The sequence below is a fragment of the Agelaius phoeniceus genome, chromosome 1 (assembly GCF_051311805.1).
Source record: "Agelaius phoeniceus isolate bAgePho1 chromosome 1, bAgePho1.hap1, whole genome shotgun sequence".
In the NCBI taxonomy this organism is placed as follows: Eukaryota; Metazoa; Chordata; class Aves; order Passeriformes; family Icteridae; genus Agelaius; species Agelaius phoeniceus.
In genome coordinates this window covers 10,645,222-10,661,268 of record NC_135265.1, presented here as the reverse complement: position 1 = coordinate 10,661,268, position 16,047 = coordinate 10,645,222, and the positions used below count along the sequence as shown (strand labels likewise).

The 16,047-nt window shown below is 42.1% G+C and overlaps 1 protein-coding gene across 6 annotated transcripts in view; it reads left to right on the top strand.

The window, feature by feature from the left end:
- DIP2C (disco interacting protein 2 homolog C) overlaps positions 1–16,047 on the top strand; it is a 310,631-nt gene that overhangs the window by 203,092 nt on the left and 91,492 nt on the right. For all 6 annotated transcript variants that reach the window (XM_077192803.1, XM_077192765.1, XM_077192933.1 and 3 more), the window contains 3 exons: positions 3–122; positions 1,061–1,258; positions 12,054–12,145. In XM_077192803.1, coding sequence (XP_077048918.1) covers positions 3–122; positions 1,061–1,258; positions 12,054–12,145 — 410 coding nt within the window. The remainder of the gene's footprint in view (positions 1–2; positions 123–1,060; positions 1,259–12,053; positions 12,146–16,047) is intronic.

Genomic DNA, 16,047 nt, shown 5'->3' with positions numbered 1-16,047 from the left:
AGGAGTCCCAGTGAGCAGCAGAGTGTCAGCAAAGATTCAGCAGCTGGTCAATACCCTAAAGCGGCCCAAACGACCACCATTACGAGAGTTCTTTGTAGATGACTTTGAGGAATTGTTAGAAGGTAAAATGACTGTTTTTCAAAAGGTTTGGGGATTGCTTATGAAAATTCTGTAAAATGTTTGTCTCCTATGTTGACTTTCCAGAAAGACAAGTAAGCCCTTCCTGTACTGGCAAGTACCAAAAAACCATTGGTGTTCAGTGGAAACTGCTGGCAGTAAGCTTGGACATAGTGCTGTGGAGTCAAAAGTGTTTCTTGTCTGCTCAGCTCCTGGTTCTGCTTGCAAAGAAATGACAGAAGAGAGTGTAGGGAAGCTTTGCTTTGAGAACATTCAGCTGTAGGTTACAGCCAGTGCTTTGGAACACCAATGAAAGAAAATATGTTAGTGAGGGAGCATGCTAAATGTTTTACAACATCCTTTGTGTAACAGTGAAGTATGAAAAATGAACTAAATGTAAGATAGAAACAAAGATAAAGTCAATAAATGGAACTTCTTTAAAAAAAGACCAGTGCTTTGAAAATTAGGATTCTTCAGGATGTGGAAATTTAGTCTTCACAGGAATTTATAAGAAAACGTGTAACAGAACATGACTTAAATCAATCTGTTACTTGTTAAAGTACATTTTTGTCAGTAGCTCTGCAGTTCATCTCATTACTGCATTTTTTTCCAAGAAAAAGTATTCTCCATCTCTCTTTAGGAATAAAGAAAGGTTTACTGTTTTGAAGATAAATATATGCATGTTGCCTCAGCAGTTTCTTTCCCTTCTTGTAGAACTAGTGTAAGAACAAGGACTTTTCATTCCTGAGGTGAATCAGTTGCTTGATCTGTGTTAAAGTTAAAATTAAAATATTCTGTTATATTTCTCTGTTGCTTCTCAATACCTTCTTACATGTTACTGTTTTCAGAACATTTTGCAAAGGTAACTTATTCTCTTGATTACACAGGTGTACACAAGGTATAGAATTTACATGGTAACTGTATATCTTTTCATAATCATAAGTTCAACAGCCAGATCCAAACCAGCCAAAGCCAGAAGGAGCTCAGATGTTGGCCATGCGTGGGGAACAATTAGGAGTGGTTACAAACTGGCCACCTTCCCTGGAAGCAGCCTTGCAGCGATGGGGAACCATCTCACCAAAGGCCCCTTGCCTAACCACTATGGATACCAATGGAAAACCACTGTATATTCTCACTTATGGTGAGCACTCTTTGAAGTGTTTGTGCTTTTATATATTCTGTATGGTGTGTACAGTAAATGCATAAATATAGAGTGAAAAAAGCCTTGTAATGATGCACCTGTTCTGTTTGTGAGTAGGGTAAGTCAGCTCTGAAGCTGTTGATGTCTGAGTATGGGTTGCTGAGATGTCATAGTATGATTTATTTCAGACAGAGGAAAAGAGCTGAGTAGATATACCCATGGAATAACAGATTATAAATTAAAACCACCTTTTAAATAGAAACGTGTCCTAGATCAGATTTTTCTGAAGATTGATGTCCAAATCCATTGCCCTTGGATATCACCCAGGCTTTGTTCTGCAAAAGCCTAACCTGGTCTACAAAATTCATCAGCTTCCTGAAGTTAATAGGATTTTTTCCCTTTTTTTACTGACATTGTAGTAAGTGTGATTTGAATTATTTCTCCTGATGGGTTAATTGTACAGCTAGCAAATGTACCCCCTTGAAATAGATTTGCCAGGATATATTTTAGTGTGACCTTTGGTATGTTCATGTAGTTCAATGTATACTGCTTGACAATGTATTGCAACCAAGAAAGGCCAAATAAAAATAAGCATAAGGATACCTCTGACAAATAACTCCCATATTGCTTCTGATTTTGAGATGTTCAGGGGACATTTGGGAGATGTTCAAAGGAATTATTATGAATAACTGTCAGACTTTGAAAGTGAGTTGGAGCATTTCCGTATGCTATTGAGGTGGATATAAAAATTATTTTGCTTTTTATATTTCTACCTTCTCAGGGACTTGGATTTCTGTGCAGAGAATGTTGTTACATGCTCTGATATAGAGGTCTGTCTGTTTTGTTCAGTGCTGAACATTCATTTCCATTCAGGAGTCAGACTCAAATGGTCTCTGGCCAAAAAGTTGTCTGCTGCAAGTTTGGCACTGAAAATATAGTTAAAGGCTTTTAAAGTAAGAGAGAACCTTTGCAACTGAGGGTCATGCATGAAACATTTGCCCTTCAGGTGCTTCAGAGTTAAGTGACTTAATTTCAGGGGCAAACATACTATTCACCATTGATGAATGTTTTTCTTCCTTAAGGACATTTACTTGAAACTAGGGAAGAATTTTAAAGTTTGCAATTACATGTTTGCAGAAGTCATGTACTGAATGCTTTAAATAAATTGGACAGGAAAGGAAATTAAGCTATTACTGAGAATCAGCCCATTTTTCTGAATTTGGGATTCTATCCAGAGAGTCTGAGCATATGTCCTGCTTTGCCTGAGGCTGTAGGGTGAGCAAATCAACCCAAGGAACATATCTGCATGGCTCATGGAGCCACCTAGCCTGCTTCTCTGTTCAAAAAATAACTCTTTCCTCTTCTGCATTGTCTGAATCTTGAGAAGAGTAGGACTAAAATTCGTGTTTTCTCACCTGTCATTTGGCAGCACTTTGGGATGTGGTTTTCCTGTTGCCTTTCAGTAGTTTCCTGAGGTCAGAAAAAAATCAGTTCTTTTTTTTTCCTTTTTTTTTGGTCTTCTTTTTATAGATGAAAGAAATTGCAAACCAAATGATTTCATAGATTTGCTGAATTTTTCTTTGCTGGGTGCATTTAACACTGATATTTTTTTCATGGGAAATGTTCATTTACTATGCCATGGTAATTTCCTTAAATGAAAACTGCTTTGGAAATGTCATTAACAATACAGCCACCTGCCATTTCACTGGTGACTTTATGAATGATTTTGCTGTAGCTACTCTACCTTCTGTGCCTGCAATATTTTCTAGCAATTGCAGGCATGGCAGTTTTTACATTGAAAATTAATAGACATTAAGTCTTGAAATCATTAAAGACACTCCTACTCATGACTTTTTATCCTTGTGCATAGTTCCACTGGCCCTGGTAGTAATAAACTTTTGAAAGATGAGCTTAGCTACAATCCTGCCACATGGTATTACTGTGACACTCAATTTCTTTATGTGCTTGCTATGATCAGGTGACTAAAATTTTAACTATCAACCCTTATGATTTTCAGTAGCCTCTAGTTTGTATTCCACAGTTATTTCAAGAAATACTGTTACAAATGTTCATATATTTCACAAATATTAATGAATTACAAGAATAATTCTAATTTTCCAGTGTGTTGGTTTTTGAGATGTTATCATCACTTGTACCTCCTCTTGAGTACTTTACCTCTATTTACTGTCTCTGTTTTTTGCTTCAGTCTCTTCTACACCCCTTGTCTTCATGGAAATCTTCTTCCTTTATCCTCCAACTTTCTGGCTAAGAGGAGGCTTCTCTTTGATGTTTTTTGATTTCATTCTCAGTATCTCCTCCAGTTTTTTGTCTCTGCATGGGTGAATTTCAGGTTTGCCTGCTTATCCCACACTTTTTTCCACCTTTCCAAGATGATTTCCAGGAGTGTCTTGGTAGCTATCAGCTAGATCAAGGCCCATCTTGAGCAGGAGTTCTAATGCCCTTAACACCAAGCATATTTACCTCCTCTTTTGTGGATTGCTGTAGAGTATTGCTTCCCATCCATCTTTGAGGCTCTAGAGTACCATTCACAGCCCAGACCTACCTACCTTCCTACCTTCCTTCCTTCCTTCCTTCCTTCCTTCCTTCCTTCCTTCCTTCCTTCCTTCCTTCCTTCCTTCCTTCCTTCCTTCCTTCCTTCCTTCCTTCCTTCCTTCCTTCCGCCCCTTCCGCCCCTTCCGCCCCTTCCGCCCCTTCCTTCCTTCCTTCCGCCCCTTCCTTCCTTCCGCCCCTTCCTTCCTTCCGCCCCTTCCTTCCTTCCGCCCCTTCCTTCCGCCCCTTCCTTCCGCCCCTTCCTTCCGCCCCTTCCTTCCGCCCCTTCCGCCCCTTCCTTCCTTCCGCCCCTTCCTTCCTTCCTTCCGCCCCTTCCTTCCTTCCGCCCCTTCCTTCCGCCCCTTCCTTCCTTCCGCCCCTTCCTTCCGCCCCTTCCTTCCGCCCCTTCCTTCCGCCCCTTCCTTCCGCCCCTTCCTTCCGCCCCTTCCGCCCCTTCCTTCCGCCCCTTCCGCCCCTTCCTTCCGCCCCTTCCTTCCGCCCCTTCCTTCCGCCCCTTCCTTCCGCCCCTTCCTTCCGCCCCTTCCTTCCGCCCCTTCCTTCCGCCCCTTCCTTCCGCCCCTTCCTTCCGCCCCTTCCTTCCGCCCCTTCCTTCCGCCCCTTCCTTCCGCCCCTTCCTTCCTTCCTTCCGCCCCTTCCTTCCTTCCTTCCTTCCGCCCCTTCCTTCCTTCCGCCCCTTCCTTCCTTCCTTCCTTCCTTCCTTCCTTCCTTCCTTCCTTCCTTCCTTCCTTCCTTCCTTCCTTCCTTCCTTCCTTCCTTCCTTCCTTCCTTCCTTCCTTCCGCCCCTTCCGCCCCTTCCGCCCCTTCCGCCCCTTCCGCCCCTTCCGCCCCTTCCGCCCCTTCCGCCCCTTCCGCCCCTTCCGCCCCTTCCTTCCTTCCGCCCCTTCCTTCCTTCCGCCCCTTCCTTCCTTCCGCCCCTTCCTTCCTTCCGCCCCTTCCTTCCTTCCGCCCCTTCCTTCCTTCCGCCCCTTCCTTCCGCCCCTTCCGCCCCTTCCTTCCTTCCTTCCTTCCTTCCTTCCTTCCTTCCTTCCTTCCTTCCTTCCTTCCTTCCTTCCTTCCTTCCTTCCTTCCTTCCTTCCTTCCGCCCCTTCCTTCCTTCCGCCCCTTCCTTCCGCCCCTTCCTTCCTTCCTGGAATCTTTCCTTCCTTTATTTTCTTTCTTTCTTTCTTTCTTTCTCTTTTCTCACAGGTTATTTTAGGAGTAAATCTTTTCCAATTGAGGCCTTTTGCTGCATCTACTAGGTCTTCTGGCCCTGACAAACACAGTGCTGACCTCTTGCATCTATCCAGGATGCTTTCTTATTTGCCTTGGTGGCTTTGCATGCTGAAAAGGAGTTCTGAGAGCCCACAACATTCTGCTTCTCCAACATCTTCCCCACAACTTCCCTTTGCTGTCCCTTGCAGAGACACCTCTGAGGACAGAGGCCAGGCTGAGCTCTGCCATGGCAGACAGAGGTGGGGCAGTGCTGCAGGGACCACCTTGTGTGATGCACTGGAATTTCTCCCCTGAGGGGGCAGATGTGGATTTGTGTTCATGTGGCTGTGAGAGGGGAGTGCTCCAGGTTGTGAAGGGCTTCTGGGCCAGGAGGGGAAGCAGTTTAAACAAGTTGCACTTCCAGCTGTTGCTTAAAATCATTGCTGCCCTCCCATTTCTCTGCAGGAGTTCATCAAATTTGTAATGCCTTGTATCTCCTGTGTCTTTTTCTGCATGTTTTTTGAGCTTCTTGTCTTCATAGCATGTCAGGACTGGTTTTTTCCATGTGTTTCAGATTACTTTGGATAGAATAAATGTATAACTGCACTTGCAGACTTGATCCTTTTTTTCAAGCAAGTGTTTGAAGCATTTGCCTCAGTTCTTGAAGCTCTTCTCAGTGCCCCAGTTGTAATCTTTATTTAATGTACTCAAAATTCTTAAATTCTTTCTAGTGAATGAAACACTATGAATATCACTTATTTCTCAAATATTTTGTTCCTCTGGGAACTTGTTTAAGTGGAGAGCATCTTAGTTAAGTTATTCTCAATCCCTTTATAAATCAAATCACTGAATATGCATAAATTGAAATGTCTGAGATATGGGAAGGAAATATGTCTTTATCAGGTTTTATGAGAGTCTGAACTCTGACTAGAAAAGTAATGTGTACTTTGAGGAAAAGAAAGACAATTTCTGGCTCAAAGTTAATCCAAGTAGTGAGGCATCTGGTTTTGGTATTAATAATGAACTGCTTAGTGATTTCTTAGAGGAGAAATGTGAATAAAGGACAATTAAATCCTGTGTAGTTCTTATGATACCAGAACTATTTTTCTTACTTAAAATGATTATTCTAAGGAGAACCAGAATGGCTGGGGAAAAAGTAAAGTGTTGAAAGTAATTAATCAATAAACAAGTTTTAAGCTTTCTTTTTGTAATCATTGCTAAAAACAACAAAATAAGTACCAGTTAAATTTTTCTGATTCAAAGAATCTAATTTCCTTTATCTACCACTATTTGTAATCAGATTTTTTGAAACCATTTTCAGTAGCTCTGATGTAGTGTTTCCCACTTCAGAGGCCCCCAGAGACTTCAAGGCTCAGAAAAAAGAACAGATGTGACTCTCTGGGCAGAGGACAGTTTCTTCCATTTGGATTCTGTGGAGAAGGAAATGCTTGGCAAATAGCATTTGTTTGCAAATGAATTGCTGATTTTAAAAATAACTTTAAAGCAACTGTAAACATTTTGGGGCCAAAGGGATGCTGCCTCAGCAGAGGTGATGTTGCTCACACTGGAGATATCCTGGCATACCTTAAAGGTAACAACAGACCAAAACCAGCCAACCCCAAGCCATTCTACACCTGGTGTGCAATGTGCACCCTTTCCTGACCTTTCTGTGAGAATGCCCCAGACCAGGAGTTTCACAATTATCAGCAGGAGAGAGACAGATTCAAGATGCTTCTGACAAAGTAGCTGCATAACCAAACTGTCCTTACCTCTGCAATAACTCAGGACTCACAGAAGTATGAATAGTCATGGTTTAAATCCCCAGACAGATATTAATCCTATAATTGCTCAATACTTTAAATCTTTATTTCTTTAATAAAAAAAATGAAAATTGCTGGATCGTATGATTCAGACTTCAATATCAAGCACTGTTATAGCAAGATTGCCTCTATTCTGAGTGTGTCTATAGTCCTTAATTCTCTGCAACAGAATATTTTTGTTCTTTTTCTCTGGATTTTTTATCCCAAAAGACAACAACTTCATTTTCTGTTTAGGCTGGGTGTAAAGAGTTCATGAAGAAAGGATTACCAGAGCAGTAAAGGTGCAACTATTATTTTGCAAAGCAGAAAAAAAAAAGCCCCTTAACCTGCATAACATTAGGAAGTTTGCCATTTACCCTAAATTTAATAAATGCTCTTGTTTCTATTTAATACAAGGAATGTTGTACTGTGGTATTGAGAAAATGAATATTTGACAAAATTATTTGCAGTTAAGCTTTGGCAGCCTTGCAGTTGCTGTGCACGGAGATTGGTAAGCACCCACTGGTTTGGCTTTGTTGAGTTGGTGCTGTGTGGTTCTGAAAAGTGTCCTGAAGACAATCAGGAAATTCATTGTGGTTTGTTTTCTGAGTTTTCTCCCTGATACAGCTTTTCTATTAAAACCCTCTTTACATTCAACACAAACATTTAGTCCTTTTACAGATTTGGAAAGGAAGAGGAAGGGGATTTACCTCAGTGTCATGTGGAAAATACCTAATTTTTGTTAACAGATCCCTTTTTGTGTGGTTTTTAACACCTTGTGGTTTCCTTTACCTTCATACTGTGTTGCTTAACCAGATGGGACTGGGTATTAACTACATTCGCTTGCTAAATTTTATTGCCATCTAAGCAGATTGAAAAAAAAGAAAATGACTGATTACAAAACATATCATTGCTGATGTGGAGTTTATACTGCTCAACTAAATCAAAACCCCAGTGGCAGGAGGAAAAGGCCTGGCTCCACATGGGTGCTAAGAGTGTTTGTCACAGCTGCCAGCAGGCGAGATGCCGTTCTCCATCCTGTCCTTCCCAGCATTTCTGCACATGTGATGTCTGCCAGATATGGCTCACATTCAGAGGCAGAGTGGTGCTTGCTGTTACTCACTGGACAGTGGGAACTCTCTGCTCAGTTTGCAAGTGTGTGAAGAACCTGAAAGGCCTCCCTGCAGCAGCGTGCTGCTAGGGCATGGGAGTCTGTCAGCAGCACTCTGGCAAAGTGACAGAAGTGGCTAAGTGAAAATCTTTAGAGGAAGATTTATTTCAGTAAATAAGCAATTATAAGTTAGGCAATCATAGATGGACAGAAAAGCTCTGTTTCTTACCATCTTGTGGAGTTACACAAGGTTTTGGAAAGCAGCAGCACAATTAGCAGCTCAGTGGGAGGTAGGAACAAGGTAATAAATTGAAGTAGCAACAAGGTGTGCATTAACTGCCTGTTGTTGGGGTTTTGTTTTCCAAAATTAGCTAGGGGAACTCTACTACGTGAAATGGTTTTGTGACCTGAAAACTGAGGGATAATTTGTATTCCTAAACATCCAGTGCCCTATGTTACCCATGATATGAGTGTGTGACTGGCAGTCCCAGCACTGGGTCTGCAGAGCCTGAGCCCCTTCCAGAGGGAACCCTTGTGCCTTAAACACCACGGGACACTTCTGTAGATGACATAACAATCCTTCATATTGTAAATGCATGAAAGGAGCTGTTAATGTCTGTCTAGTGAGATCAGGGCCTGACAGGCACAAATCCTGCACTGGTGTGGTGGGTAGAAATGTTGTTTTCAAGGATCCTGCTGCAGTGGGGATGGGGACCAGAGTGCCAGGAGCAGGAGGGCTCACAGGGTGTGGTGTTTACAGCAGGGAAGCAGCAGAGCAGCTCCAGGTTCCAGCACCTGTGCTCTGCTGCAGGAAGGGCTGAGGCATGTGACACAGCTGGGAAAGAGGAGCTCTGGCACTGAGCTGGGACACGGGCTGCTCCGCTCACCACCAAGTGAAGCTGTTGCTTGAGTTTCCTACATCCTCCCTGCTGTCTCCAAGCCAGCTCAGAAGATTAATGGCAGTGTGTTTATCCAAGGAGAGCTGGTGCTTCACTGAACTTGGGCTGAGGACAATGGGATGTATCCCTGGTGGCCCAAGCAGATTTCCTCTGGAGCCTGTGGAACGAAGCGATTTATCCTGCACGGGGATGGGCCCTAAGCCCCAGCTCAGGGTGACAGCCTTGGCTGGAGCACAGCTGGCCCCTCAGCAGGCCTCCCACTCCCACAGCACAGATGTGGCACTGCCTGCAGGTCACAGCAAGGTCACAGCATCGGGATTTGTGCGAGAGGTTTTAGCAATCGGCTTTTTAGCAGCGTCTAATCCCTCAAGTTTGCAAAGGAAGAGTTGCTCTGAATTGCAGCTTAGGCAGAACCAAGGAAGGAAACACTTCAAAGATTTCCTTCTGTATAACATCCTCCGTTTCTCAGAGTTGTTATCCTGCAGGCATGGAGTCCTTTGTGTTTCTCTTGGTGTCAGCCTGGGGAGGGCAAACAGCCAAGGTGACAAAACAGACCCACGGTTCAGTCCATGTCTGGTCAGAAGTTTGTGCCCCATCCAGAAGCCACTGATCTGGCCTTGATCATCCATACATTCCCAGCTCCAGCCTCTGGGTTACTGCTCCTTTTGTGGCCCTTTTTAAATTTAGTTTTTGGAACACAGCTATATACCCTGCTGGAGAAATTCCAGACTTCCTGTTGAACAGTTCAGTTCAAGATCTGCCTGGACTTTGCTCTGCTTGCTCACCAGGGTGCCTGGGGGTCCCTGCCTGCCCCTGGCAGCCCACACTGGAGCAGAGTTGGCAGCAGCTGAGGGCAGGCAGAGCCTGCAAGGGTTGGAGTGGCATTATAGAGCTTGTAAGTCTTTGTGTTCCAGCCCCTTCCCAGCTGAATGCAAGCAAGCTGCTTCACTCCAGTTTTCCACAGTTTCATACTCAGAGGCATGTGTGCCTCAGATATTTAACACAGGTTGGTATCACACCAGTAAACAGAGAAGGAAAGGGCTGTGGTGACAGAAAATTCAAGTCTTTTCTGGCCACTAGAAAATATTGTGGCCATTTTTGTGCAGTTCAAAGTGTATTTAAACAGAAAGGTGAGGAATTAGGAAGGCAGTCTTATATTTTCTGTGTCTTAGAACATGAAATAAAATTTTGGCAATAAAAGAGCATCATGACAAAATATGTTTAAATTTATTTAAAACTCTACTAGAAACTAATCCTTTAAATTTTGTTAGACTTTGAGAGAACTTAATTTTGGCATTTATCCAGGACTCTTGGAGATAATTGTACTGCATACCTGGGCACCTCTGGAAGAATGCATCTAAATACTGTAATAAGAATAGCCCTTAGATTTTTAAAGAAAATATTTGATGGTACATTTGATAGATGAAAAATTAGTGTGAATATGTCACAAATGTAAATTTAAGACTTGTTACAGCTTTAATCTTTAGAGCTGAGACATAACTTTTCACAGCAGTTCCTTCAAATGTTCATTTCAAGTTTAAAAGTGTTTTGTGTAAAGATGGTTCTGTTTTGCAATTCAGAACTTTTGCCAGGCTTTTGATTTCCATTCTCCAATATTCTGTATGATTACTAATTGCTCTTTTAAGTTTGTTGCCACTGAATCTTTAATGTTGAAAAACTTAAGTAAAAAGACTATTTGCTTACTTAAGTCCTCCTTTTTTTTATCCTACTCACTCGTCACGTTCAAGTGTTAACTGTAGCAGCAGGGAGGATTTCAAAGACTTTCTTCTCATCAAATGCAAGTAGTTCTGTGAGAGTTAATCCTGCAGACATGCTCCTGTATCTGTGCTGAGTTTCCAGTGAAACAGAATTATGTTCCTTTCTGAGCAGCAAGACAGTTCAACATGCAAATACTGGTGTAATTTTAATAAATTAAAAACTTTGCAAAGCATAGTTTGATGATACTATATTACTGTTTTCATAAGAAATAATTGCATTTAGTACTTTCTCCATAACAAGCAGCAGTGACCCTTCCAATTTTCCTTAAGTGGGGAAAAAATAGAAAATCTGGCCTTCTCATCTTACTTTATATTTACATCGGATTTGCACTTAAAAATGATTCAGTAGTATTACATTTTATAACCAGGATGTGGAGGTTCTTATTATAGCAACTGCTTGGCTTAGTTATAAATAGCAATAGTGCATGTTTGGGGCCTGAACTGCTGAACTCCATAGGTAATCCTTTGTCAGAACCTATTATCGTTTCAGTTATCGCTGGGCATGAATTAAAGATTTGTTACTGTCAGAATGAATTGTGCTTAAAGGCAGTACCTGGGGCCAGCCAAGCACAAGGGCTGCTAAACTTGGTGCTGTTCACATGGAAGTAACAAGGTCTCTAAACAAAGGGCATCTGGAAGAGCAAAGATGCCAATCACTTGAAGGATTAACCTGTAATGTGGGCAAAGAGGTCTTGGGGAGAGAATTTTTCTTTATTGAATATCGGGGTGGGGACTTGGTAAGGATTAGGTAAGAGTGGTGCTGGAAAGGTGAAGAAAGGGAGGAGAGAGACAGTAAGGAGGGGTAACTGGGGCAAGTGAAATGAATGAGAGAAGGAAAAACCAAGTTAAATGGAAGAAGGCCCAGGATTAAAAGTGAAACAGCCATATGGATGTGCTAAGGTTCAGAGGGTCCCTGCTGCTTCAGTGTGCCCCTTTGGCTGTGGGGTGTTTTCTGTTTGTTGGGGTTTTCTTTTCTTTGCTTCTGCTTCTTGGGACTCCTTTCCTTTTTCCTTGGTGGGAGAATTGCTGTGCTCAAACCAGAACATCACCCTTGAGGTCAGTCTGTGCTGAAGTGTGCTGTGTCCACCTTGGACAGCTGAGGTCTTGGGGTGATGTCTGGACTTGATGATGTACCAGCCCTTTCTAACAGTTATTTTCAGAGTCAAGATCCAGTTTTCTCCAAAGTAAAACAATTCTGCCATAAAGCTAGTCTCACTTTTCTTTTTGTTTTTAAAGTGCTGCTGTCTTGAAAAAAGAAGTTCAAAGAAAATTTCTGATAAGTATTTAAGTATTTCCAGTAGTCCCAGTAGTGGTGTCATATTTAGTTGGAAAACTAATATAAATGTTCCTACTGCGTGTTTTTGACTTCTCAGGTATTCTTTCTCATTAATAATCTTGTAAAGCATAAGAATTTTTATATTAATTTTGAAATTTTTGTGTTAATAGGCAAACTTTGGACCAGAAGTATGAAGGTTGCTTACAATATACTGCACAAATTAGGCACAAAACAAGAACCAATGGTACGACCTGGAGACAGGGTGAGTATCTCAATGGTTATTTGAGATAACCATTTATATATCTCAAATGCAATATTGACAAAGAGAGAATGAGGTATTTGGGGTGCTCAGAGGAAATTAGTGAAGTAAAATAATGGGGTGTGGGACAGGGTGCTGAAATCTGCTGTTTCCTCCCTAAGACTGATCATTCAGACAGATGTTTTGAACTGCATATTAAGTAACCTGAGCTGGTACCCCCTGAACTTGAAGTTGTGGCAACATCAACAATAAGCATTCCCATGGAAAGTGATTTTGGGGCATTGAACAACCGTCAGTTTAGCAAAAGCTTGCTTATGGAGCCTGGAGGTGTCATGTGGTTAAAAAACTGACTTACTAATGACTTTGTAGTTGTTGAGATGGTAGAAACAAGAGAAGCGTTGTGGAGGACAAAGACAAGCAAAGTCAGCACATTTTGGCAGCCAGTTGAATAAATAAATGACACTGATTGGTAACAGAGAGAATATTTCCATTCCTGGTTCTGACTCTGATGCAGCTACTGCTAGAGGCTGAATCTAAGTAGGGGGATAAAGCCCAGAGAGAGCAAAAGTTGCAGAGGTAGACTTGAAGATGTTAAATGAAGACCAGAATGTCCTATGGTTTTGCTAACAATGTACTTACAAACCTACCCCTTTGACTGCCAAGGCTGGCTTAGCCTGCTGCTCATTTTCTCTGCCAGAGTGTGTATAGAAAATTCCACAGGTCCCATTCCAGTTTGGATCTAAGCCATGGAATGGATATTCCAGAACAAATTTGTCAGAAATGCAAATTTTAGTCCTGCCCTAGTGCTTAGAGTTGTGAGTGTGGGATTAAGTTTCCCCCTGCAATGTCTGATAGCAATTCTCAAACTGTTGGTTCACTTGATCCTCTTGTGCCACATGTGAGAAACATGTCTGCTTGCATTACACATGTCTTAGGGCTTCAAAAATGAAAGCATGCTTTAATGCTTCCCAGAAGGAAAAAAAGAGGAAAAAGCCCCAAGGTGACAGTCCTTCCTGTGTTTCTTTTTGAAATAAATCATAAAGAAATTAACTAAAGGATCTCTAGATCCATAATCTAAATTGCTTCCTACAATGGCATTCAGCCAGGACTAGGATCTGAAGACTCTCTTTTACTTAACTTACAAGTGTGTCTCTAAGCAACAGCAGAAGCAGCAAGTTATTCAAGTGTACACATCAAAACAGTCCACCCAGAAATCTCCAAAAGAATAAAGTTCACCTACAGGCAATGTGCATCTCTCCTTATTTACTGTGTGATGCCTGTCCATCTTCATAGCCATTTTCTGCAGCAGTCACTGGCATCTCCTAACGTTAAGAAAGGATTTGTGGATAGTTCAGGCTGCAAACTGGAAGTTCAGCTAGCACAGGACATGTAAGGAACAAACTGCAGCTCATGTAAAATAAGTCAGCCTAGAGATTAGAGTGAAACAAATGTTTGTTGCTGAGTGCTGAAAGCATATGCTTTGTGTTGTAAAAATGTCTTGCCTGGCATCCCTGTGTAACAGGAACGTGATCATTTGAGGCAACTTCACATTGAAGATGAGGTGTTACAGCACTTCTGATGCTCTAGGCTGCAATTCTGGCTGTTACACCCCTGTTGTAATAACAAAAAAAGCTTTCTGACCTCTTTGAAGGTGACTTTATTCTACGTAATGTGTGTTGTGTGACAACACTTAAAGGCAGTTTTAAATACTAAATGAAGTGCAGGCACGTATTTCTGGTCTTGTCCAAACGAGAATGTATTTGTTTCCTTATTTTGATATATATAAAATAGTTTATATTTTCCCTTTAAAAACAACTTCCGTCAATGCAATCTGTTTTTCATGACTACCATTACCTCACCTTTTAGGTTCTTTGTCTGAGCTGAAAAGTAAATGAACGTGCCTGCAACTCCTTCCTTGTTTCTGGTATTATACGTGGCAAAGTGCATTTGCCTTCTATAGTAACTTCAGAAATTTAACCTTGCATCACCCCAGACAGCTGCCTGGAAATCAATCTTGCTCTCTGAAATATCTTCTAGCTAACCAGATTCTCATCTGCTAATATACACTGTATGATTTTGTTCCTTCAGCCCTTTTTTCTCTTACACACATTATTTATTTATTTGGTACAAGTCTGTTAGTGATTAATGTTTTTTGGAGAGGAAGTTAATGCCTCATTCCCGCTGGACTTCAGTGAGATTTTTTTCACCTCTGTCAGCTCCTTTTCAAAGATTCCCAGCCAAACCTTCACTGCCTTTATGTAAGCAAAGACCAATGCAAAACCTAAGAACCCTCAAAGTATATTTTGGGATCTTTCAGATGTTTGCTGGCCTCAGCAATCTCTACCATCCCCCCCATGCACCTGGCAAAATCCCTCTGTTTCCATTTGCATATAGTAAGCTCTGCACAGCCATCTCCACCAGTTGGATTGTTTAATGTTATCTGTGCAAGAGTGCAGATAAAGTAACAATGAAGAATTATGAGGTTAAAGTCTCCAGCCTAAAAACCAGAGATATTTTGGACCCACTTGGACAAGGTTAGTTAGATTTCTTCTAGTTTGAAGAAATCAAGTTGATGTGTTGAAGGTGTTTATCTTTGAAGCCATGTGAAAATTCTGGGAACACTTACAATCTCCAGTAACTGAAGCTTGGAGCATACATGGAAACATCATGATTTTACTTCAATGAAACTCCAGTGGATGTTTGTGGCAGTACCAGTTGTCAGTTTCTCTGGATTGAAGGCACCAAAGACAGTAGTTCATGTTCAGACTCAGGTGTTTATTATTTCTTACCAGTAAAACAGTCTCACTACTGTGAGTTTGGCAGCTTTTCATTAGAAGGCACAAAATGGCCAACAACCTCTTGTTACGAGGTCAAGACTAAACTATCCAATTAAGAACTGACACCTGGATTATTTTCCCTTTTAACCCAATAACTGATCCCACAGAGCCTGCAATGCAGACTTGTCTGCCCAATTACAGAATGCCACCCAAACCCAAGAAGAGGAAGGAAGTAGAAGCATGAAAAACAGCCCCAGGACAACCCCCTGTGCCTCCATCTTGCTTTCATCCACAACATGCTACAAATCCCAAAACCTAAATTTCTCACCAAGTGATACACCTACACTACTCTCTATAATCTATTTCACACTTTCGTGGATTTTAGTCTATCTTGAAGTCTATGAAACTTTCTCCATGAGTGAGGATCATAGTCAGTGCTGCCCTGGGGGTCAGGACACCCCAGAGGAGACAGAGAAATATTCCTGGTGCCCTGGGTTTCCACAGATGTTGAAACAGTCAAAACTCAAGAGCTGCTAAGTAGTTTCAGCAAATGGCAAGGTGCTGTGATAATACACCCTTGTCCTGTGTGGGAGCCCAGAGGAAAGAGGTTTGGAGTAATTTGCCATGCCTTTGCATGCCACTGCAGCAGAGTGTGCAGGAATTACCAGCTGTGTTACAGCTGTTTAGGAGCTGAGCTGAGCTGAGAATGCCCATCTGCCTGAACTGAAATAAAACCACAGAGAGGATCCAGCCACTAAGGCCATTCACCAGTGAGAGCCAGGAGAGCTCTGGGCCTGTTCCTGCCCTGCAAGGAGAGCTCTGGGCTCTCTGAAGTGTCTGCAAAGCTGTGACCCCCTCCCTTCTCCTTTCCCTTTGCCTGTGGAGGATTTCAGGCATTGTCCTGCCTCGGGCAGGGCCTGCAGGAGTTAAGTGCACAGCTCAGCACCTACTGAGCATTCCGGTGATCTGTGATTGGTTTTGGCATTCTTTTATCTAAATAATTCCCCAGCCCTAGCCCTGAAGCTGTTAAGTTCAACAAATCCACACCTAGGTTGGTATGTGACATGGCCAGCTCTGGATGTGACGTTTGCTTCTAGATACCAGGTTTTGTGTGTACACAGCACACAG